General features: G+C 43.1%; 1 protein-coding gene across 10 annotated transcripts in view; it reads left to right on the top strand.

Moving 5' to 3' along the window:
• bltp1 (bridge-like lipid transfer protein family member 1) overlaps positions 1-24,837 on the top strand; it is a 567,108-nt gene that overhangs the window by 343,617 nt on the left and 198,654 nt on the right. For 6 of the 10 annotated variants that reach the window (XM_086009756.1, XM_086009768.1, XM_086009766.1 and 3 more), the window contains 8 exons: positions 727-885; positions 2,041-2,216; positions 2,656-2,831; positions 3,642-4,351; positions 5,871-6,122; positions 6,971-7,064; positions 13,616-13,666; positions 15,705-15,911. In XM_086009756.1, coding sequence (XP_085865882.1) covers positions 727-885; positions 2,041-2,216; positions 2,656-2,831; positions 3,642-4,351; positions 5,871-6,122; positions 6,971-7,064; positions 13,616-13,666; positions 15,705-15,911 — 1,825 coding nt within the window. The remainder of the gene's footprint in view (positions 1-726; positions 886-2,040; positions 2,217-2,655; positions 2,832-3,641; positions 4,352-5,870; positions 6,123-6,970; positions 7,065-13,615; positions 13,667-15,704; positions 15,912-24,837) is intronic. The other 4 variants (XM_086009761.1, XM_086009749.1, XM_086009753.1 and 1 more) reach the window with 2 other exon arrangements.

Below are 24,837 nucleotides of genomic sequence, written 5' to 3'. Positions count from 1 at the left end.
AGAAGAGCTTTTGTATATTAGCTTAAAAAATTCCAGCATTCACAGTTAATTTTTCAGAGATAATTGGGTCTGATTATAAATTGTTAGATCATTTTTCAGCAGTAGTTGGGTCAGTTTAGAAATTGTCTGATAATATTTCAAAGGTAGATGATTCAATTTAGAAATTGTCTGATTATAAAAATTAAAATCTGAGAAGATCTGGTACCTGTTTTTCTGTAATAGAAGTTTGACTTCATTTAATACGCAAAAAAAATTGCATTACTTCAGATTCCATACTGATTTCACAGGATTATTTTTTAAAAGAACAAGCTCACTGGTGCTCATGTAGCAGTGAAAGACTAATCTTTATGAATTAAAATGAAGGAAATGTACAAAACAAAAATGATGGTTCTCTACTGCAGTTCTGTATATACAGATTATTATAAAGCTCATAAAACAGCTGCTGTTAAATTCTATGATTTGGACCAGAAAATAAATTGCTAAATTTTATGTTGCAGTTTCATTAAGAAACAACAGCTCATAAGTCACTTCCACTATATATTTAAAAAATCAAACACCCACGAATGTGCAACTCTTGTATCAGATTTTGTTGTATATTTAAAGGAATTATTTTATTCTGTTACATGGGTAGGTAGGTAGCCCACTTCAGAAATGTCAACAAATGTCTATTTATATAGTATCAGTTGCAACCATGGATATAATTCACCCCTTATTTTGCAAATACAGGAACTGCTGTAGCTACAGAGATGCTATCGGAACACCCACTGCTGTCTGAGCCATCATCAGTCAGTTTCTATAATTGGATGTCAAATGCTGTGAGTAACCGAGGAAGCATTCCTCAAGAATCACCAGTGCCCAGATCTGGACAGAACAGCCTTCCAACAGGTAAACTGAAGAAGGTGCAGTAAATGGGAAGAAACTCAGTATATGGGGGTCAATGAACTGAATGTCACCAATTCAATTTTCTTATGTTGTTATTAAGTATTGGTTAACAATGAAGTTGAAAGTTATAGAGGTAATTGAATGCTGTAAGAGTTCTGTGGTCCGAGGATACGTCATTTGTAGGAATCAACTGGCTAGGATTGAATATTGGGGATTTACTTAGGGCATTTGGAAGAAGTTAATGCAGAATTTTCACTGGTGCTCAAAAATGCAATACTGGTTTTACTTGTGACCTCACTGCTCAGTGGCTTAAGAGGTGTGAAAAAATTATGTATGCTGAAGTGTGAGGGATTGAAATATTGGCCCAGAAATTTGGGTCTCCACGGGTGAGTACGCACAGGGTACTCGCCCGTAAGCCCAATGGAAATGCCGGTTTCCTGCATGCACTGTGTATGCGCGGGAAACCAGCACTTCCGTTCCCCTGAAAGCAGGGGTTAAGAGGTCGAACGCGTGCGTAGTAGAGGCTGCGCGTGCCCGTTGAACTTAGTTTTTTTTTTATGGTTTTCCCAGGAAGGTAAGTCTGCAGAAGTTACACATGTAAAAAGCAGGCGTAAGGCCTGCTTTTTACAAGGTAAGTGGTGAATTAATTAAAATTAAAACATTTTTTCCACAGGTTTATTATTTTTAAATACTTTAAAGCAAGGTAAGTTTATTTTTAGCCCCGTTAGAAAATTTTAAAAAAAATTCAAAAATTTAAATTATTGTTTAAAATAGATATTTCATGTAATTTATAGTTTATTTTAAAAATGTGATTTAAAAAAAAACATTATTTGAAGATTTAGTGATGTTTTGGGGCCGTAGTATTTATAAGTTTTGACGGCTCTTCCTGTCAAACTTATGAATGGAGCATTCCCTGTGGCCCACGTGATTCCAGGGGACGCATCGAACTAACTGCGCCCCGGGATACGCAAGCACTGTGCGCCGGCAGCTGGACCAGGCCCCAGATCGGAATTCCACAGCTCAACGGCCGGTGTGCAAGGTAAGTGAAGCCCCCGACCCGAATTTCTGGGCCATTTTATATTTTTGCCAGGTTACTTTTGTGTCTGCATCATGATAAACATTTTGTTCCATGGCTTAAATGTGTTTAATTTTGCATAGGTTTGACATATAATCTTCCTACAATACAATCTGCATCTGACTTCAATACAGTGTTGTCGAGTGATCAGAACACACTGGATGGCACGCAGTCTCAGAACAGTACCAGTCAGGATGAAATTGTTGGTATTGAGGAGGGTAACCAGGGCCCTCCTGCTGTTCAACTGGCTGATGCACAGGTAATGAGAGAGCCCGACAGTTTTGTCTCGTAAGCATATTTAGTAACATTCCAGACAATCCTTATTTTTGCATCTGTGAAAGCGTAATTTTACTTTATATTAAATATTGGAGTATATTTGTTTATCTGGTAGACATTAGTTTTTGCACAACTGGTTGTTTTGAAGTTAGCAGTGTGCACGTACCAAGGGCCAGAAATGGTGAGTTTTTGTAATCCTGCTTTATCTTTTTAATTTAATGACTTTGGTACATCTTTTTAATACGTTGTATGGTCACAATAGGAACTAGAGTACTCCGCACCATTATTAGTTTTCTCTTAACTGTTTAAAATTGAATGTATTGCAGAAGCTCTTGTATTTGCAGAAAAACTGAAATACAATTATTGATTTGAAATCATTTATAGGCTTGAAATATAACACGTTCTTTATAAATTCTTCTTAGGTTGTCTTTAAGCCTTTACTGAGCAATACAGGAATACAATCACAAGATGTTGTACCTTTAACTTATGGAATGTATTTTGGGGAACATTTGTCCTTCTCTGGAAGCCTAGACTGTCTCAGGGCTGATATTGTTGACTCTGATACATCCAAAGAGAGAAAGATCAGGAGAAAAAGAAGGTACTATTTAATGTCATGTGCCATTTTTGTTTATAAAAGGAAACTAATTCTAAGAAAATTGAATTAATAAAAACAGTTGATAAATACAGATATAATCCACAGGAGATTCATAAGAAATGAATGTTACTTTAAATGATTCAAGGTTTTGAATATTGCCCACATCAAGGAAACATTTTTTGATGTGAAGTAATAATATTGTATTTCATATATCCTGATTTAAAAATATAAACTTGAGCTGTTTGGTCTGTGGGAACAAAGAGGTTACCAAAGCTCTTGTCATTGATCTTAAAACTTATTTTCATTGCTCCATGGTACCATTCTCTCTTTGGTTGCCATGCTCCTTTTATTCAGTGGCCATTTTTGTTGTTTCCTGGTTTTGACCAACTCTGCACGCGGCCAAGCTGCTCTCAGCTTGATCCCCATTAGAGCTCAATCCAGGCCTTAACTCATTCTGAACCACAGCCTTAGGCTGCCTTCTCTCCCCTCGGCTTGCTTCATTCATACCTGTCCCAACACCTGACTTCAGGCTGGGCATGAATTGGAATTACCGCTTCCAACATAGGGTCCAGCTTCAGCCTGCTGTGCCCATAACTTAGCCAACTTGGGTCCCAAAATCAGCATCTGCCCAGGCCTTTACCCTACCACCATGTCCATTGCGCCCAAGGCAGATCCACCCTCATTTCTGATATCATCCTTGACCTAGTGTTAAATAACTAATATGCCATTAATAACAAAGATAGGACTGTAATTGCATAAAAACATATTTCAGCTTGAATGCAGAATATCATTTTCATCTTTTGTGATTTTCAGACAGGGCACGATAAACCTTCCACCTCTTGACTTCAAACCAGCACTGATGTTTAACACCTTCTGCATAAATGCTGTTGTGATGGACAGACCAACTTGCAACCAAAACTCAACCAATGCCCTTTCTTTCCATGAACTTAATAGGCATCACCAAAACACCTTTCATGTTAACTTCACTATCTCTTGTCAGTCTATCAGCCAGCACGTGGACATGGCATTAGTTCGTCTCATTCATCAATTTAGCACAATGATTGATGACATAAAGGCCACTCAGACAGATATTAAACTTAGCAGATACACAGCTGGGTCTGTATCTCCCACACCAACATTTAAAACGCGCAAACATCGGGATTTCCGTTCATCAGATTTCAGTCGCAGTTCTCGAGGCAGTCTTAATGGAGGTGGCAGAGGAAATAGCACGAAGGCAAACAAAAGACTTGGAAATGAGAACAATAAAAGAGAGTCACGCAATAAAAATTCATCTGGTCCAACACAAAGAAGAACCTCAAAGGTTTCCAGGAAGGGATCGAAGGATGTGGTAGATCATGTGACTATTCATATGGATGACTCTGACTCGATCACAGTATCTGAGCAAAGCGAACCATCTGCAGAGTGCTGGCAGAATATGTACAAACTACTTAACTTCTATTCACTAATCTCTGATCCAACGGGCATTCTTGAAAAGTCTTCTCCTGATGTATTGGGCCCTACAGGTAGGATCATTCTTGTGATGTTCTTGATATTTAAACTGAGAAATCAGATTTTCAGAGTTAATCTCTGGGGTATTTCAGATGTCGTGGTGAATGTTGAAATGCCTTTCCATTTCCAAGTGCTGCCTTGTATAACTGCTGCTCCCCATATCGGTTAGATTCCGCTATAAAGTTACATAAGAGTAGGAACAAGGAAAGAATATTCAGTTCATCCAGCTTGTTTTGTTTAAGGACCTGAGCTTTTTCAAATCCTAAATCCATACCTGTCCACTCCCTAATGAATCTGTAATTGGTCCAGTTTCTTTTAGAATGCTTAGGCTTAGTATTTATTGAACTATTCCACTCTAAGCATATAAATACATTACTCATCAAGTAATTTTAACTCATGGCACCCTTAGTTTATAATCATGTGTTCTGTTTCACCTGTCTTGTTTTACCTCCCTCCGTTTACTGTATCGTTGCCTTCATTATTATGAAAGCTTCGATCATTTGTCCTGTACTTTGTTTTACAATGAGAGAAGATTTAAGGTTAGTTTATATTGGACAGAAAACTTCAACTGCATGTGAGTGCTGCATGCATTGACTCCCAATGCTCTGGAATTGCCTCATATATATTGTAGAGCAGATTTCAAAGCACAGTTCTTCAAAATTGTGATGGCATCTTTAGTACTGTGTGTAATGACGTTGCTGCACTGTACAGGGAGGCTCAATATAGAGCCTGCTCGTAGATAGAAAATGGTGACCTGCTGTGGCTTGTGCCACCAGAGGCAGCCTTTTATATTTGCCAGCTGTTGGAGTGACACTTTGTGCTGCCAGAGACACCAGCATGCCTCGATTACATTATATTGATGCTGCTCAAGTTAGGTTTCCACCAGCATTGTAATATAGATGCAGCTTTAAGTTTCTTGGTGCCCTTTTTTGATTTATTTATGCTGCTTCTGTCTTCTCACAATTGGACACAATCTCCACTGATGGTGTGATATTTTATAGGTACAAATTTATCAGACTACAAATTAATAATTTTTATGCTCCTTTCACTGAGGTAAAAAGAAAAAAAATCATAATGTATCCTGGGAATAGATCAAACAGTTTTGTATTGATTTGTTAGTAAATACAGATATTGTGTGGGAAAAAAATCTCTCTCGCTGACATTTTTTCAACTGCTTTCACTAAATTATCAATTTTAAAGCTTTAAATTTGCACATACATTCTTATTTGCACTACTTATGATAAAGAACCAACATTTGACAACAACAACTTGCATTTATATAACGTCTATAATGAAAAAAGTTCCAAAGCACTTCAGAGAGGCTTCAGGAAAAAATGGATGCTGAGCCAAAGAAAGAACTATTAGAAGGAGTGGTCAAAGAGATGGGTTTTAAAAATGGTCTTAGAGGAGGTGGAGGAAATTCATAGCTTGGGGCCTAGGTGGATGAAGGTATCATGTGTTGTGTGATTACATGTGAATGTATAGTGTGTAGGAAATGTGGTGTTGTACTTTCTAATTAAGTTGTATCTGTAGATACAGGTGGTAGAAGTCCCACTGAACCTGGTTGCAGAGTAATGTTTGAAAATGAACAAGATTGCTCAAGTCCAAACAAACTCTCAAGGAAACGCAGCTTAGTGAGTGCTGAACCCCAGCACGTCACACTCATAGTGTTTGGAGTTGGTATGGTGAACCGCACTCATCTAGAGGCAGACATTGGAGGCTTGACAATGGAGGCAGAGCTTAAGAAGATCCATGGAAGCTTTACAGTGAAAGAGAAAATGAAAGGTAATGGCATTAAACAGGATGATCAACAAAATAGTGTAGGACTAGATTCAATGGAAATTGAGAGTACTGTAGCACTAGAACAAACAAGTGTCTACTTGTACAGATTGGATATTAGGTCATATCTTCTTTATCAGTAATTGCACAGCACACAGAACTCCCACTTTAGTTCACATTTTAATATTAATAATTTATTTGAGTATTACCAGTACCTTTAGAGCATTATTGACCTGTTACAAACTCAGTTTATATCAAATGCTTCTGATCAAAATTTTTATTCGAATATATCTTTATTTTCCAATTATACATTGTACAATGCTAAAAGACATGTGTCTATCAATGTTATGAAACCCAGCACTCAATGGCTTTGAAGCCTCGATAGCTTTGGTTGGTTTAACTTGAAAGTGTTTTGTAGTTTTGTATCATCAAAGGAAAATCGTTCACAAGGTGGGCTGCGGGAGCACAGTAAAAAAAAAAAAAAAAGTGCAAATGCTGGAAATCAGAAGTATAAACAGAAAATCCTGGAAATACAAGGCACATCTGTCAACATCCATGAAGAGAAATAAAAACAGCCCATTGCCAAGAAGGAAAGGGGAAGAATCCTAGATGGACCATGCAAAGATGATGGATGGGAGGGAATAGGAAACAACATTTTGTTCTTTTGATCTGCACTCCCTAATAGATTAATGAATTGTAACAATATATAAAATTGTTCAGATCTAGCACATAGACTAAAGTATATTTCTAGACCTTAACAATTGATTGGTATATTTTAAAGCTTGTACATTGATTTGTATGCTTCTAACTTGTGTGCAGGCTAATGTTCTTGCCTTTGTATGTTTTTACTTCAGATGTTTTGCACCAAAAAATGACTGAAACTTGTGCAACTGCTCATATAGGTGGTGTAAATATAGTCCTGCTGGAAGGCATTACACCAAACATTCAGTGAGTAAAGGTTGAGTTTTCTTTTTGGAACTATTCTAAGTATTTAAAGAATGCTAATTTTTGAAGCTAAAAGAAATGCATGGGATCGTAGAATTGGCTCTGCAATTTTTTGGTCACGATCTTTTGGTTCTATGCTTCACTAATTAGGAGGAATATGTACCTAGATTGCTTTTTAAGTTCATATACAGGTAGACTATCCTTTATCCGAACTTCCGAAAACCTCTAAAAACCGAAAGTTTTTTCGTTCAGCGTAAGTCGTGCGCATGACATGACCAGAGTGGCGCACAACTTACACTGAGCAGGGCAGAGGGTCACAGAGTTCCCCCCTGGGTAGGAGATTGCAGGCCGAGCCTGGCAGTGTGAAGGAGGTACCGGGAGAGTGAACCCGACAATACAGCGGCCCGTCCGATATTCTTTTCTCCCGCCCGCCCCCCCAACCCCCGACCCGTCCGATATTCTTTTCTCCCCCCGACCTCCGACCCCCCGCCGCCGACCCCGACCCCCGACAAATTTCCCAATACCTTCTGAAATCCGAAAAATTCCGAAAACCGAAACTCAGCTGGTCGCAAGGTTTTCGGATGAAGGATAGTCTACCTGTATATATTTAATGCCAAAGCAAAGTGGTGAAGGGAGAGGCCAGTGATGCTGAATACATTTCTGTGAAACTGTGCTGGGTGTATCTTTTGCATTAGCTAACTGGGTATGTATTATGTATGATGTAATGTTCAGATTACATGTATATGGAATAATAACTAGAAGGTTTTGCTTTTTAGAAGGTTTTACATGAAAAATTGAGAATTGCACTTCCTGGGCCACTGATGAGATAACTTATTGAGTGGCAATGCTTTAAATTTGGCACTTGACAATACATTAATACAAGGTTGATTTTCAAGTCCTGGATCTCAATTGGCTCGACAGCGGACCTATAAAGCTAATTTTCAGTCTATGAGAGGTCAAGTTTGAATTTTTTTATTCGTTCCTGGGATGTGGGCAGTGCTGGCAAGGCCAGCATTTATTGCCCATCCCTAATCACCCTTGAGAAGGTGGTGGTGAGCCGCCGCCTTGAACCGCTGCAGTCCGTGTGGAGAAGGTGTTTCCACAGTGTTAGGGAGGGAGTTCCAGGATTTTGACCCAGTGACAATGAAGGAACGGCGATATATTTCCAAGTCCGGATGGTGTGTAACTTGGAGGGGAACTTGCAGGTGATGGTGTTCCCATGCGCCTGCTGCCTTGTCCTTCTAGGTGGTAGAGGTTGCGGGTTTGGGAGGTGCTGCCAAAGAAGCCTTGGCGAGTTGCTGCAGTGCATCTTGTAGATGGTACACACTGCAGCCATGGTGCGTGGTGGTGGAGGGTGTGAATGTTTAAGGTGGTGGATGGGGTGCCAATCAAGTGGGCTGCATTGTCCTGGATGGTGTCGAACTTCTTGAGTGTTGTTGGAGCTGCACTCAACCAGGCAAGTGGAGAGTATTCCATCACACTCCTGGCTTGTAGATGTTGGAAAGACTTTGGGGAGTCGGGAGGTGAGACACTCACCGCAGAATACCAAGCCTCTGACCTGCTCTTGTAGCCACAGTATTTATCTGGCTGGTCCAGTTAAGTTTCTGGTCAGTGGTGACCCCCAGGATGTTGCTAGTGGGGGATTCGGCGATGGTAATGCCGTTGAATGTCAAGGGGCGGTGGTTAGACTCTTTCTTGTTGGAGATGGTCATTGCCTGGCACTTGTGTGGCGTGAATGTTACTTGCCACTTATCAGCCCAAGCCTGAATGTTGTCCAGGCCTTGCTGTATGCAGAAATGGACTGCTTCAATTATCTAGGGAGTTGCGAATGGAACTGAACACTGTGCAATCATCAGCGAACATCCCCACTTCTGACGTTATGATGAAGGAAAGGTCATTGATGAAGTAGCTGAAGATGTTTGGGCCGAGGACACTACCCTGAGGGACTCCTACAGCGATGTCCTGGTGCTGAGATGATTGACCTCCAACAACCACAGCCATCTTTGTGCTAGATATGACTTCAGCTAGTGGAGAGTTTTCCCCCTGATTCTCATTGACTTCAATTTTACTAGGGCTCCTTGATGCCGCACTCGATCAAATGCTGCCTTGATGTGAAGGGCAGTCACTCTCGCCTCACCTCTGGAATTCAGCTCTTTTGTCCATGTTTGGACCAAGGCTGTAATGAGGTCTGGAGCTGAGTGGTCCTGGCAGATCCCAAACTGAGCATCGGTGAGCAGGTGATTGGTGAGTAAGTGCCGCTTGAAAGCACTGTCGACGACACCTTCCATCACTTTGCGGATGATTGAGAGTAGACTGATGGAGTGGTAATTGACCGGATTGAATTTGTCCTGCTTTTTGTGGACAAGGGCATACCTGAGCAGTTTTTCACATTGTCGGGTAGATGCCAGTGTTGTAGCTGTACTGGAGCAGCTTAGCTCGAGGCGCAGCTAGTTCTGGAGTACAAGTCTTCAGCATGATAGCCGGGATGTTGTCGGGGCCCATAGCCTTTGCTGTATCCAGTACGCTCAGCCTTTTCTTGATATTACGTGGAGTGAATCGAATTGGCTGAAGACTGGCTTCTGTGATGATGGGGACCTCAGGAGGAGGCCGATATGGATCATCCACTCTGCACTTCTGGCTGAAGATGGTTGCAAATGCTTCAGCCTTGTCTTTTGTACTCGCGTGCTGGGCTCCGCTGTTATGGAGGATGGGAATATTCATGGAGCCGCCTCCTCCTCCCACCAGTTGTTTAATGGTCCACCACCATTTATGACGGGATGTGGCAATACTGCAGAGCTTTTATCTGATCCGTTGATTGTGGGATCGCTTAGCTCTATCTATAGCATGCTGCTATCTCTGTTTAGCATGCATGTGGTCCTGTGTTGCAGCTTCCCCAGATTGACGCTTCATTTTTAGGTATGCCTGGTGCTGCTCCTGGCATGCTCTTCTGCACTCCTTATTGAACCAGGATTGGTCCCTGGCTTGATGTTAATGGTAGGATGAGGGATATGCCAGGCGATGAGGTTACAGATTGTGATGGAGTAGAATTCTGCTGCTGCCGTTGGCCCACAGTGCCTCATGGATGCCCAGTTTTGAGCTGCTAGATCTGTTCTGAATCTATCCCATTTAGCACGGTGGTAGTGCCACACAACAATGTGAAGAAGTGATTTTGTCTCCACAAGGACTGTGCGGTGGTCAGTGCTACCAATACTGCCATGGACAGATGCATCTGCGACAGGTAGATTGGTGAGGACGAGGTCAAGTAGGTTTTTCCCTCGTGTTGGTTCATTCCCCACCTGCCGCAGGCCCAGTGTGGCAGCTATGTCCTTCAGGGCTCAGTCAGTAGTGGTGCTACCGAGCCACTCTTGGTGATGGACATTGACGTCCCCCACCCAGAGTGCATTCTGTGCCCTTGCTACCCTCAGTGCTTCTTCCAAGTGGTGTTCAACATGGAGGCGTACTGATTCATCAGCTGAGGGAGGGTGGTAGGTGATAATCAGCAGGAGATTTCCTTGCCCATTCTTGACCTGAAGCCATGAACTTTGATGGGGTCCGGAGTTATTGTTGAGGACTCCCAGGGCCACTCCCTCCAGACTATACCACTGTACTGCCACCTCTGGTGGGTCTGTCCTGCTGGTGAGACAGGACATACCCAGGGATGGTGATGGACGAGTCTGGGACATTGGCTGAAAGGTATGATTCTGTGAGTATGACTATGTCAGACTGTTGCTTGACTAGTCTGTGAGACAGCTGTCCCAATTTTGGCACAAGTTCCCAGATGGTAGTGAGGAGGACTTTGTAGAGTCGACTGGGCTGCGTGTGCCGTTGTCGTGTCCGAAGCCGAGGTCGATGCCGGGTGGTCTGTCTGGTTTTATTATTCTTACTGATTTCTGGAGCAGTTTGTTACAACTGAGTGGCTTGCTAGGCCATTTCAGAGGTCAGTTAAGAGTCAATCACATTGCTGTGGGTCTGGAGTCACATATAGGCCAGACCAGGTAAGGACGGCAGATTTCCTTCCCGAAACATAGAAACATAGAAGATAGGAGCAGGAGCAGGCCATTCAGCCCCTCGAGCCTGCTCCGCCATTCAATGAGATCATGGCTGATCATCCAAACTCAGTACCCTGTCCCTGCTTTCTCCCCATATCCCTTGATTCCCTTAGCCTTAAGAAATATCACACTAATTAACTCGATGGGTGGACCAACTGAGCAGGTGGGATTTTTGCGAGATTCATCCCAATTCTGACTAGTCTGTGGTACCTCTTACCTTCCCTCTTCTTCCAATTGTTAATCTCTGGCAATCTGGAGGATGTTTAGAATGAAGAAGAAAGATTATCTATCTTGAAAGGTCTTTCATTTTTTGAATTAAAGTTCTTCTTCACAAAACATGCCTCCCAATCTTCCATTTCCTCTGGCGATTGCAGGGGTTGAATACTCAGGTTCTGTATCGCCCCAAAACATCTTAAAGGGGGGTTGTTTTTCCTGCTTTTCCTCAGATGAATTTGTGCTGGTGCTGGTCCACTCAGTGTAGTATGGGGAAGCTGTTGATATGAAGAAGATCCTACAAATTATGCAGTCAATTTTTCTGCATGCTTGTGCGCCTATTTTTTCCTCTCTGTTGCCCAGCAGACTCTCTGACTTTGTGTGATACATAAGCAATTATATCCGATGTTCAGTAATGCAAAGCATAAAAGCAATTGTGCTGGTTAAGGAATTTGATAATGCGTGTTATTGAAGTGCATGATACAGGAGCTTTTGGGGACCTTGGCTATAATCTGTTAGTGGATCTCATTTATAGAGCAAATTATTTATTATGGAGTGTTATTTATTATCAATCAGATCTACTCAGAAACTGACATTGAAATGCCTTTTAATGCAAAATTGTAGAACTCTAACAGTAAATGTTGCTACGTGCAGTGGGCATAGAAAGTTACAGGATTTGTTTTGCTGCACCATTTCAGTTACCCTATCTATCAAAGTATTATTTTACACCTCTAGAATGCATCTTAACCATTGCTTTCTACAGGTACATCTAATGTTATCTTATGCAGAAAATGTAACTAATTGGAGAATGTAGGCACACTGAATAATGTATGTTCTCAACTCTAAGAACTTGACACACGCTGTTATTCATGTAAAAATTGGCCAGCAAGTTCAGGGAATTAAGAGATACGCTGTGAGTTGCGAATGTCCAGAAGTTGCTGCTCGATTTATGCCGCTCCACCATTTGCTTCACACAACCAGCAACTTGCCCTTAGCCTCCCCATTATTTGTAATAAATTGCTGGATTTTCACTTTAATTGACCATTAAACTCACCACAGAAAGTGAAGTCTAGTAACTAATAGCGTAAGTACCCTTTTAATGATGTGGTAATAGTTAATGACTGCCCATCAACCTCTCTGGTCCAGAAAATGAACAATTTAAACTGAGGAGTCTCATTCCTTCAGGTTATGGATTGTTAAAGATTTTAAAAACGTTAATATTTTCTTTTTTAATGTACTTTCTCTTTCTGTCTCTCTCTCTCTCTCTCTCTCTCTCTCTCTCTCTCTCTTAATCTTTCTTTCCCTCTCTTTATTTCTCTTTCTGTACCTGATTTGGTTCTAATTCACCCTCCTTCTCAGTTGTTCCTCTGTTTATTTTTCAATCCTGAAATCTTGTTGGTTAAGGGGATACACTGTTGGTCCCACCATTCACTCAGGTCCTTGCCACGCTGTTATCAATTCGCACTTCCAGCAAGTCAGGGTGCAGGAAGAAGTCTAACTAACGGCGTACGCCGTGAGATGCCCTGCTTCAGGAAGTTCCATTCCAATATTGTAGTAAATAATCTGTAATTTTTAAACAGACATGAAATATTTTAAATCTGTAACATTGTAGAACCAAAAATGGGGTCTAAACAATTTTTGACACTTGTCAATTAAATTATAAAAGGCTGAAATAGTGAAAGATAGCTTCTGATCTGTGGGAGTGGTACTCCGTAGCTGATTCTGCTTCTTGGTTCTATCAAAACAGTCTTTTTACTTTGGATACAGTTTTGGATGTTAATAGAGATTTATTATTTAATGTAGTCACTTTATTTTAAATTGCATTACTTTTTCTTAATTGCATGTTTTCTTTTAAATCTGTTGCACACATTATGGCTTTAAGTTTCGGAATATTCTTACAAACTAATTAATTTGTGCACAAAGAGTTGATGAATTTAATAATACTTGGGTGCTAATACAGTACCTTTTATTTTAAAAATTTACAGTTCTTTTATTGTTGATGTGGTAACCCTTAGTGTGTGTTGTCTTGTGGTCAAAAGTTGGATCGTTATATACGACAACTGGAAGCAGTGAAATATTCTGCATGCTCCATTCTGCCATTGATGAAACTGTTCTATTCAAATTCAGGTAGTGACTGTATTGAACCTTTGAGAGATACTAATATAATGCTAGAAAATATACAAATCTGCATACTAAGGGTTCCATTGTTTGAATAAAGATATATGCATGAATGTCTATACTTCATTTGCTCTCTTTTTATTTTCTTGCTTTCTCTACAACCATCTTGCATAGGCTGGAGGATTTTCCTACTTCACCTACAAGTACAGTCAAACAAGAATTTCTGTATGTCAAACTAGCATGATTTCAGCTTGCATTTTTGAATTAGTGGAAACACTAACACAATTCTATAATTTTGGCTAGTATTACATTGCAATATTATGCTTAAATCAACTCTGAGAAGGATGTTTTAATTTTCTCTAAAGCGTAACTATTTTAGATGTTGTACTTTTATTTGTGTATGTATATTGCGATGCTTTTGACTCGAATTGAATTGAAAACCAGACAGAAATTTATCAATAATGAACTATCAGTAAGGCCTTAGTGGACTGATAATGCAGAAGAGACTTATTTGTAGCTTTGTCTATTTGTATATTGACTTTAAAAAAAAAAAGTTTAGTTTTGGTACATTTTTCTATGCTTTTGCAAAGTTTGTAAACGAAATAGTATTAACCTGTGTTTTAGTGCTGCAGTTTATTTTAACTAAAGATGTGTGAATTATTCTATTGACCTGTTGAATGTAGAAGTGAAAATTCAAGATGAATCGCATGCAAGTAATGTTTAAAATATTTTTAAACAATGGTTATTGCTGTTCTTGGAAGAAAATGTTAAATTACTTTTATTTGCTTTTCTTTTCTGAACTTGACTTCAGAAATTAAAAATTTCCACGTTTGTATAATGTACTCAGGATGCCTTAAAGGAAAAATGAGCAAATTGAACTGTAGATCAACATGAGGAATATTTAAACAGGAAATGGAAAGGGTACAGCATCTAGTTTTAGGCATCCTATTATAGGAAGGCTATAAAAGCAATAGAAAAGGTGCAGTGTCGAATCACTAGGACATTGGCCCAGAACTTGGTGTCGGGGGCTTGCCGCGCGTGCAAGCCCCCGATCTGCACTCACCCTGCGCGCTGACATCTGAAGCCCGGGCCTGCTTGCATTTCCTGTCACAGGCCCGGTTCAGATGTCAGCGCACAGTGCTTACCTGATCCAGCGGCGTAGTTAGTGCGATGTGCCGGCTGGGATCAGGTGAGCACTGTACAACCAATCAGGGGAGGGGAAGGTTCATTCATGAGTTTGAGAGTAAGAACTGTCAAACTCATGAAAACTACGGGGGCCCAAAACACTATTTAAACTTTAAATAAAAATTTAAAAAACATCCCAATCATTAAATTAAGTATAAATAAGTTTAAAAAAATAATTTAAACAATAATTTATTTTTTTTGAAAAAAATAAATTTTTAATAAAAAGGGTCTAAAACTAAACTTACCTTATTGTAGATTCTTTAAAATAATAAACCTGTGGGGAAAAAAATTCTAAATTGCACTAAAACACCACTTACCTGTAAAAATAAATACTTACGTGTGCTTTTTACAAGCGTAAAGACCGGAGGCCTTTACACATGCGCAAACCCCCCAAAACAGAGGAAATCCAAGACGCACGCGCTGCCCCCTACAGCGCACGCACTAGCCTCTTCACCTCTTGGGTTAGAGGAGAGGAAATGCCGGTTTTCAGCGCATGCGCTGTGCATGCTGAAAACCGGCATTTCCTCCGGCCAGACGCGAGTACCCCTTCCGTACTCACGCGTTTGGGGAGGAATTACTGCCCCATTATCTGGGTTTCAGTTACTCAGACTTGCAAAGTTCCAGTATTGTTCGTTACAGTTGAGGTTAAGGGATGATCTGATAAAGGTCTTCAAGATTATGACGTATTGATTATGAAGGGTTATCATAATATGAATAGTGATAGATTGTTTTCGCTGGTCAGAAAAACAATCACTAAAGTGCGCAAGTTTAAAATCAGCATAATTAGAGGGGAGGGTGAGATTATGGAATTATCTGCCACAAATTGTTGCTAAAGCCAAGCCCGTTAGTAATTTCAAAAAGCAAATTAGGTAGTTGCTTAAAGAGAAATGTTAAAGGAAGTTGGGAGCGAGGAGGAGAATGGGATTAGATTAGATGGCTTGTGGATAAAATAACTTCACTTGATGGGGTAAATGGCCTGTTTCTGTGTTGTAACATTTTATAATTCTATGTTTGTTTAAGATTTCCAATATTATTGGCAGATTTTGAAGGTTTGATGACTTGTGTTTTTTCTTTCTAGAACGGTAGTTAAATGCAGTATTGCCAAATCTCAGGCTCTTTATAGTGCCCAGAGAGGATTGAAGACCAACAACACAATGGTTGTAAAAGTGGGAGCCATTAGCATCAATATCCCACAGCATCCTGCCACACTGCATAGCATGATGGTTCGGAGTTCTCACCAGCTCTCCAAACAGATTTCTGATCTTATTCGTCAGCCGGCAGTATGGTAAGCAGTTTATTTTAAAAAAAACTCCAGTTGCTGCACAGTGTAATATATAAGGTAATATTTTGCACTGGTCGGTTGTAGGAACGATTGTAAGACCAAGGTCCATCTAGTTTGTCTTCCACCATCCTGGTAGTGACATGATATGACAATGAGTTGTTGTCAAATCATAGTAATCAGTTTACAACAGACCCAGACACGACGTGAGGAAATCCCTAGTGGTGAAAAGCTTTGGAAACCATGGCCGCGATTTTATCAGCGGTGTTGGGATGATGGCAGGAGAGCTGGTTCCTGGGTTCCAGTCACGATCCTGGCTGCAGCCGCTCTGTCAAAGGGATTTTCCCTTGATTGGCCTTGTTAAGCCCATCCTGCAGGCTTCCCGGCCAATTAACAGGAAGTGGGTCTGATGACATCATTTGATGACACGTCATCAGCCGGTTTCCTTAAAGGGACAACGGCCACATCGAGTTTGACAGTGTTTGACAGCATTGATGTGCTGCAAAGACTGACAAGCACTGCACAGAGTGTATGGCTGCACCCAAACTCTCCAATGACTCCCTCCACATGCAGGGAGGTTCTCTTCCCTTCCTCCCCAGGACACCAACGTAGCCTGGTTGCACATTGCACAGGAGGGCAAAAGCAGGATGTCGTCAGGGGTCCCTGGCTGCAGTGGCGCCAACCTTTCAATGATCTCAGTGGATCACGAATCGTTACTGCAAAGCCACACTCAACCTCATCCTCCTGTGCCACTCATCACATCCCCATCACTCTGCCTTCCATACCCTTCTCCTGCACATCTTTACTCACACCAACCTACCTTGCACCTCCACCCATCCCTCTCTATCTACCTCATCACTTCCCCATTTCACTAGCCACCCCTCACACTCACCCTCATCCTAGTCCAATCATACCAACTAACAACACACAAGGGTAGGCACTTGAGAGGTTTAGCCAATGTCCATGTGAGGTTTCTGGTAATGTGTTGTCATACAGTGAAATCTGTATTTTCAACACTGCCCCTTATTGGACAGACCTGTGCACACCTTGAGAAATGTCTTACTGAGTTCCAGTGAACGTTGAGACATAACTCCCCCCCCCCCCCCCCCCCCCCCCCCCACTGCTATAGTGATGAGTGTGCATGGAATGGCTTGGACATTGTAGGGATGTTTCATGGTGCTGGTGTGGGATGGTGTCAACCTGGCACATCATGTGGCAGCCAGGGTTAACAGCGTCAAATAAAGTAAATCTGGCCATGCTGATGGCATCGCTGGCCTATTGGGCAACAATGTTGTCAGGGGCTGATGCCCTGTGTCCTGTACAGCATTAGGTAATGGCGGAGAAGGTTGGTGTGTCTGGTGATGTTGGTGTTGGGGCTGATCGTGGAAGGATTCAGAGCACCAAGGTCTGATTTTTTCAAGGGCACCGATGTTGCTGGAATAGATGGCAGCTGCAGTTGAGATGATTGAAGCGATGTCAGTGGTGAGAGAAGTTGTTCCAATGAGGTGGCACTGGACATACAGTTGCCTCAACACTTGCAAGCTAAACAAATATCTATATGTATTACAAATGTAGTAACCAAAAGTTTCTGCGCACTGAAACTGACCATCTGCAACATGGCATCCTTTACACCACTTCTGCAGCTGTCAGCTTATCAGAAACATCAGAGCAGCCTCAGGGTGAGCTGGCGTGTTCCCCGAGCAGTGGGTAACCCATGGGGGTGCACGTAAAATTGGAGGGAAGCCTCAAAATACCATTAAATTGGCTCTTAACCTGCCTCCACGCGAGTGGCTTGTTAACGGCGGGTTTCCTACCCGCTGTCAATCTTTGCTATTTTGACAGCAGATCCACCTCCAAACCCGCCTTCTGAGCTACAGCCAAATTCCGGCCCATAGGTTTAAAGTCACCTGTTCCTACCAAGCATGATACACTTACCACATGTCATGTCTCAAATTACTCATATACTGTATCCCAAAATATTATTTTCTGAAAAAATCTAGCTACTGTAATTTGTTTTTGAATTAATCAGTATGAACTTCTTCCACCGTCTCCCTATGGAGCCTGTTCCATAGATGGAGCCTGTTCCATTCATTGACCATCAGCATACATTCCAACACTCGCTCAATGAAATATTGTTTCAGCAGACTAGTTTTAAATTTAACCCCTCTTCCAACGCAGGCTGTGACCTCTGGTTCTGCTGTTCTGGACAAGCAGAAACAGCTTGTCATTATCTAGTCCCTGTAGAATCCTAAAAACAACAATCATATCACCTCTCAGCCTTCTCCTTTCAAGTGAGAACATGGCCAATTTACATTTACATATTACATAAAAGTAATTCATTTTGAAAATCATGGCCCAGAATGTGCCTCCTTAGATTTTTTTCCTCATCCCTCAGCTTGAAAACTTTTTGCACTGCAAATTGCTGGACATTTGAGGTCAAAGGGCCTTCTGGGGCCTTGGTTAACAGTTGAAATTTAAGGATAGAGGAACGACGGAGAAGGAAATAGGGTGAATTAGAGTCAAATTAGATCCAGAAAGAGAAATAGAGAGAAAAGAAAGATTGTGTTAAGAGAGAGAGAAAAAAGAGACATCAAGGAAAGGCAAAAGATATATTCAAAATTTTAAATTTTAAAAACCTCTAGGAACAATTTACTACCTGCAGGAGTGTGACTCCATAGCTTCAATTGTTCCCATTCTGGGCCAACGAGGTTGAGTGGCATTTCAGGAACATAAATCTAGTCATTATGTCGTTAAATACCAGCCCTAACTTTCTACGAGTTTCAACAGTGCAAATGCAGTAATTTCTTAAAACTCATGAGGAGGTTGACGGTGAGCTCCAATTTTTACGAGGCTAACGGCAGAGTAATTTGTGGCGTTTTGTAACTCACTGCGTATCTCCTCCTCGTCTTTTACACACTAATAACGGCGTGCGCATTTAACTGGCCCTTATTTTTTCAGCAAACTTCGGCGTTTCTTGCACATTCAGAAAGTGAAATATATCCTTATCCTTAACCTCTAAATTTAAGAGAAAATCCTTATTGCAACATAAGTTGCATTCCAGTTGTTTTACCCACCAGTACAATACTTTACCAAGCTGCCTTCACTGTGTATTGTGGCAAATATTAAGGACATGGTAACAGAGCACTTAGAAAATAATAAGATTGGGAAATTGTGTTTGACAAATCTATTAGAGTTTTTTGAGGTTGTAACTAGCAGAATAGATAAGGGGAAACCAGTGGATGTGGTCATAGAGTCATAACGGCAGAGAAGGAGGCCATTCGGCCCATCGAGTCCACACCGACTCTCTGTAGAGCAATCCAGTCAGTCCCATTCCCCCGCTCTATCCCCGTAGCCCTGCAAGTTTATTTCCCTCACGTGCCTATCCAGTCTCCCCTTCGAAACATTGAGTGTCTCCGCTTCCACCACTTCCGTCGGCAGTGAATTCCAGGTCATCACCACTCTCTGCGTAAAAAAGTTTTCTTCACATCCCCCCGTAAATCTTGCCCAAAACCTTAAATCTGTGTTCCCTAGTCCTTGTACCATCAACTTGTGGGAGCAGCCTTTCCCCGTCTAGCCTATCCAAACACGTCATAATCTTGTACACTTCTATTAAATCACCCCTCAACCTCCTTTGCTCTAATCCAACCTGTCCTTGTAGCTAAGATCCCCCATCCCCAGAACCATTCTGGTAAATCTCCTCTGCACCCTCTCAAGGGCCTTCACATCCTTCCTAAAGTGTGGTGACCAGAACTGGATGCAATACTCCAGTTGTGGCCTAACCAGCGCTTTATAAAGGTTCAGCATAACTTCTCTACTTTACTTTTTTACTCAATACCTCTATTTATGAAGCCCAAGATCCCATGTGCTTTGTTAACTACTCTCTCAATATGTCCTGCCACCTTCAGAGACCTATGCACATTAACCCCCAGGTCCCTCTGTCCCTGCACACTCTTTAAAACTGTGCCATTAAGTAGAAATTGCCTCTCCCTGTTCCTTCTGCCAAAATGCATCACCTCACACTTCTCTGCATTAAATTCCATCTGCCCATTCTGCTAGCCTTTCTATTTCCTGTTGCAGTCGATTGGTATCATCCTCACTGTTTGCCACACGCCCAAGTTTTTTGTCATCGGCAAATTTAGAAATTCTACTCTGTATTCCAGTATCCTGGTGTATTTGGGTTTTCAGAAGGCATTCGATAAGGTGCCACACAAGAGGTTATTAAACAAAATTAGGGCTCATGGGATTGGGGGTAATGCACGAGCACTGATTGAGGATTGGTTAACGGACAGAAAACAGAAAGTAGGAATAAACGGATCATTTTTCTTTCCTTGTGTGAAACCACCTGACCTTCACTCAGTACTTCCCCACAAACATACATCTGGGTTTAGCATAGTGAAAGCTTGAATCTGCACTCCTCCACAACATTGTGAGATACCGCAAGGATCAGTGCTTGGGCCTCAGCTATTCACAATCTACATCAATGATTTGGATGAAATGTAATATATCCAAGTTTGCTGATGATACATAGGCCTAGAAATTCGGTTGGTAGCGCCAGCGATTAGCGCCTAAAGAGCCCGAGAATTGGGGCGTTAGCCAATTTTCGGGCGGGCGCAGTGAATATAGCGCCACCTCCCATATTGAGTATCCTTTTAGCGCCGGCGATAACTCTTTGCGTGCGCCCGCGGGCGCAGGCAGATCATGACGTCATTTCAGTGTGCAACGCCTTTTTGGCGCCCCGGACCGGATATTCGGTGGCGCCCACAACCTTTCTGCCTGGCGCTATTAGTGACAGTTGGATGGAGCGTTCCCAGGCCCTTCTCGGACTCGGGGGGCGCTATTTAAAGGGGACAGCACTAGTATAAAAGCTGCAGCCATTTGGGCTGGCCATTCTGATCGTTGCTGGAGAGAGTTCCTGACCTTCTGTTGGACAGTAATTTTCTCATTGAGCCTTCGGAGGCACTGGCACTGGCAGCTTGAGGGCCTGGCTCCCGAGCTGGTGATGCAGCATCTGAAAGCAGGGAGGTGGAAGAGTGGCTTTAGCAAAAGGACAGCTGGGCAGCAAGGGATGCCAGATTGCGGCAAGGCTATGACATGGGTCCACAGTGAGAAAGCATGCTGGCGGGGGGAACAAGTGGAAGGAGACAGTTGTAAAAGGTGAGAACCTTACCATCGCTGTCGACAATGTGGTCGGCATCTGCAGTGGTTACAGGACCACTCAGACGTCCTCCAAGAATCTGGTGGACTCTCTCCTCGAGATCTGTGAGAGTGACCACTTGTGGAGGTCCTCCACTGGTGCGAAGCTGGTCTTTGCCAATCCTCGCCAGCTTGGACTGCAGGGGAAAGGAGGGGAAGTTATGTGACATGATGCCCTGAGTGATCATCTCATGCCCCCCATGGTGCAAGAGCCCTTACATGACGCCTTGAGTCAAATGTGCATGTGTGTGCCCAGAAAGGGCCATGGGTGCTTGCTGGCAGATGGCCAATGGGGCACAGCCCACCCTGTAGCCATAAAGTCAGGTGCAAATGAAGGGATGCAGAAGTTTGCAGAAACAACACTCACCCTCACGACCCGAGTGAGGTCGTTGAATTTCTTTCTGCATTGGACAGGGCTCCTGGTCACCATGTTGCTGGAGTTGACTCTCTGGCATACATCCCTCCAAGCTCGTCGGTAGAGAACATCTCGCCGGCGCTCCACTGCGGCCACCAATTGCTCCAGAGCCTCATTGGTGAAGCGTTCTGCTCTCTGTCTCACCTTCTCCACCTGGTCCAAGTTTTTAGCGCCAGAGAAGGGCCTGCGCCGATTCTGAGGCCTGCAAGGCGCAGAGTGTGGATGCTGAAGCTGACTGACCCACCCCTTTAAGAGCTGGCCGGCGCCTGGAAGTCTCGTGGTCATCGGTAATTGAGAGCACCTGCGCAGCGCCCATCCGCTCCAATATTGGGTTGCGCCGGAAGTTTAGCGCCTTAGGAGCCCCGTGTAACGCCTGAATTCGCGCCTCAATCACCTTTGGGGGCGATGCAACCCAATATCGCGCCAGGTGGCGATAAGTTGCGTCTGGCTATAAACTTTGCGCTGCGCCAATTCTAACGCCCCAAGCGGGGCTATACCCAATTTCTAGGCCATAGAGTCATACAGCACGGAAAGAGGCCCTTCGGCCCATCGCGTCCGCGCCGGCCATCAGGCCCTATCTAATCTAATCCCATTTTCCAGCATTTGGTCCGTAGCCTTGTATGCTATGGCATTTCAAGTGCTCATCCAAATGCTTCTTGAATGTTGTGAGGGTTCCTGCCTCTACCACCCTTTCAGGCAGTGAGTTCCAGATTCCAACCACCCTCTGGGTGAAAAAGTTCTTCCTCAAATCCCCTCTAAACCTCCTGCCCCTTACCTTGAATCTATGCCCCCTTGTTATTGACCCCTCTACTAAGGGAAAAAGTTCCTTTCTATCTACCCTATCTATGCCCCTCATAATATTGTACACCTCAATCAGGTCCCCCCTCAGCCTTCTCTGCTCCAAGGAAAACAACCCCAGCCTGTTCAGTCTCTCTTCATAGCTGAAGCGCTCCAGCCCAGGTAACATCCTGGTGAATCTCCTCTACACCCTCCCCAATGCAATCACATCCTTCCTATAGTGTGGCGACCAGAACTGCACACAGTATTCCAGCTGTGGCCTAACATAACGTTTTATACAGCTCTATCATAACCTCCCTGCTCTTATATTCTATGCCTATACAAAGCTGGGTGGGAATGTAAGTTGTGAGGAGGATGCAAGGAGCCTTCAAGGGGATATAGACAGGCTAAGTGAGTAGGCAGGAACATGACAAATGGAATATAATGTAGATAAATGTGATGTTACCAACTTTGGTAGCAAAAATGGAAAAGCAGAGTATTTTTTAAATGGTGAGATTGGGAAATGCTGGTCTTCAGAGGGACCTGGGTGGCCTTGTACACGAATCACTGAAAATTAACATGCAGGTACAGCAAGCGATTAGGAAAGCAAAATGGTATGTTGGTCTTTATTACAAGAGGATTTGAGTATAAGAGTAAAGACGTCTCACTGCCATTATATAGGGCCCTGGCGAGACTACACCTGGAGTATTGTGTACAATTTTGGTCTCCTTAACTAAGGAAGGATATACTTGCCATAGAGGGAGTGCAACGAAGGTTCACCAGACTGGTTCCTGGGATTGGGGGGATTGTCCTATGAGGAGAGATTGAGTAGACTAGGCCTATATTCTCTGAAGTTTAGAAGAATGAGAGGTGATCTCATTGAAACATACAAAATTCTTACAGAGCTTGACAGGGTAGATGCAGGGAGGATGTTTCCCCTGGCTGGGGAGTCTAGAACCAGGGGTCACAGTCTCAGAATAAGGGGTTAGACATTTAGGACTGAGATAAGGAGGAATTTCTTCACTCAGAGGGTGGTGAATCTTTGGAATTCTCTACCCCAGAGGACTGTGGAGGCTCAGTCGTTGAGTATATTCAAGACAGAGATCGATAGATCTTTGAATATTAAGGGAATGAAGGAATATGGGGATAGTGCAGGAAAGTGGAGATGAGGTGGAAGATGAGCCTGATCTTAATTGAATGGAGGAACAGGCTCGAAGGTCCAAATGGCCTACTCCTGCTCCTATCTCTTATGTTCTTATGTTCTCACATCACCTGAGATTACCTGATTTTTTTTCTTTCCTTGTGTGAAACCACCTGACCTTCACTCAGTACTTCCCCACAAACATACATCTGGGTTTAGCATAGTGAAAGCTTGAATCTGCACTCCTCCACAACATTGTATTGCTTGTTGGTGCTTCAACAAGCATTCCTGTTTTTCTTAACTCGATGTTAGAATGATGAAAGTAAAACTTCTAGTTCAAAAGACTGGGAGACTGGTCAAGAAGGCAAGAGCCTGTGGGATCCAGGGCAATTTGGCACATTGGCCTCGAAATTCGGTTGTTTGTGCCAGCGGTTAGCGCCTAAAGAGACCGAGAATTGGGGTGTAACCTAATGTTGGGGCGGGTGCAATGAAGATAGCGACAACTCCCATATTGACTATACATTTAACGCCTGCGCTAAGTGTTTGCGCGCGCCCGCTCGAGCAAGCAGATCATGACGTCATTTCATTGTGCAACGCCTTTTAGGGGCGCCTGAGTGGATATTGGGTGGCGCCCGGAGCCTTTACGCCTAGCGCTATTAGTGACAGTTCGAAGGAGCGTTAGCAGGCCCTTCTCGGAGTCGGGGGGCGCTATTTAAAGGGGACAGCTCTAGTATAGAAGCTTCAGCCACTTGGCCTGTTCATTGCGATCGTTGGTGGAGAGAGTTGGTGAGCTACTGTGGAGCAGAGTTTTTGGAATTTAGCATTAGAGTACTTGGGACCCTCAAACCTGTCCGGAGCAGTTGGAGCACTAGACCTAACAGCCTTTTGACCAACTGGCATCGGAATGGGAGATGCTTTGGAGGGCGACGGCCTCATGGCCGAACACTATGAAGGGGCAGAGAGACGGCGGGAGAGAGGGCCGGGATTGGCCAGAAGGAGGAGGGGCAATGGAGGTCGGCCAATCCGAGGGTATGCTGCGAGGGTCTTTAGGCAGCAGGTGTCATACCTGACATGTCGGAGGAGCAGTGTGTGCGAAGGCTCCGATTCGGGATGGACGTTGTTACTGAGCTGTGCCACCTGCTTGCTGAGGATCTGCAGCCGCGTCTACGGTGCATGACCTCTCTGTCGGTGGCCGCTAAACTGACTGTTGGCCTCAATTTTTATGGCAACGGATCCTTTCAGTGAGCCATTGGGGACATCGCGAATATCTCTCAGGTTGCGGTCCACTGCTGCATCCGGCAAGTTACAGCTGCCCTTTATAGGCGAAGTCGTCAATTCATCACCTTCCCTCTGACCCTGGTGAAGCAGGTGGAGGAGGAGGAGGAGGAGGAGGAGCATGCGGAGGA

This window comes from Somniosus microcephalus, chromosome 2 (assembly GCF_052327205.1).
Source record: "Somniosus microcephalus isolate GS21.2 chromosome 2, FLI_Smic_1.0, whole genome shotgun sequence".
Lineage (NCBI taxonomy): Eukaryota > Metazoa > Chordata > Chondrichthyes > Squaliformes > Somniosidae > Somniosus > Somniosus microcephalus.
The sequence above is the reverse complement of the archived record's forward strand: the minus strand, read 5'-3'. Positions and strand labels throughout refer to the sequence as shown.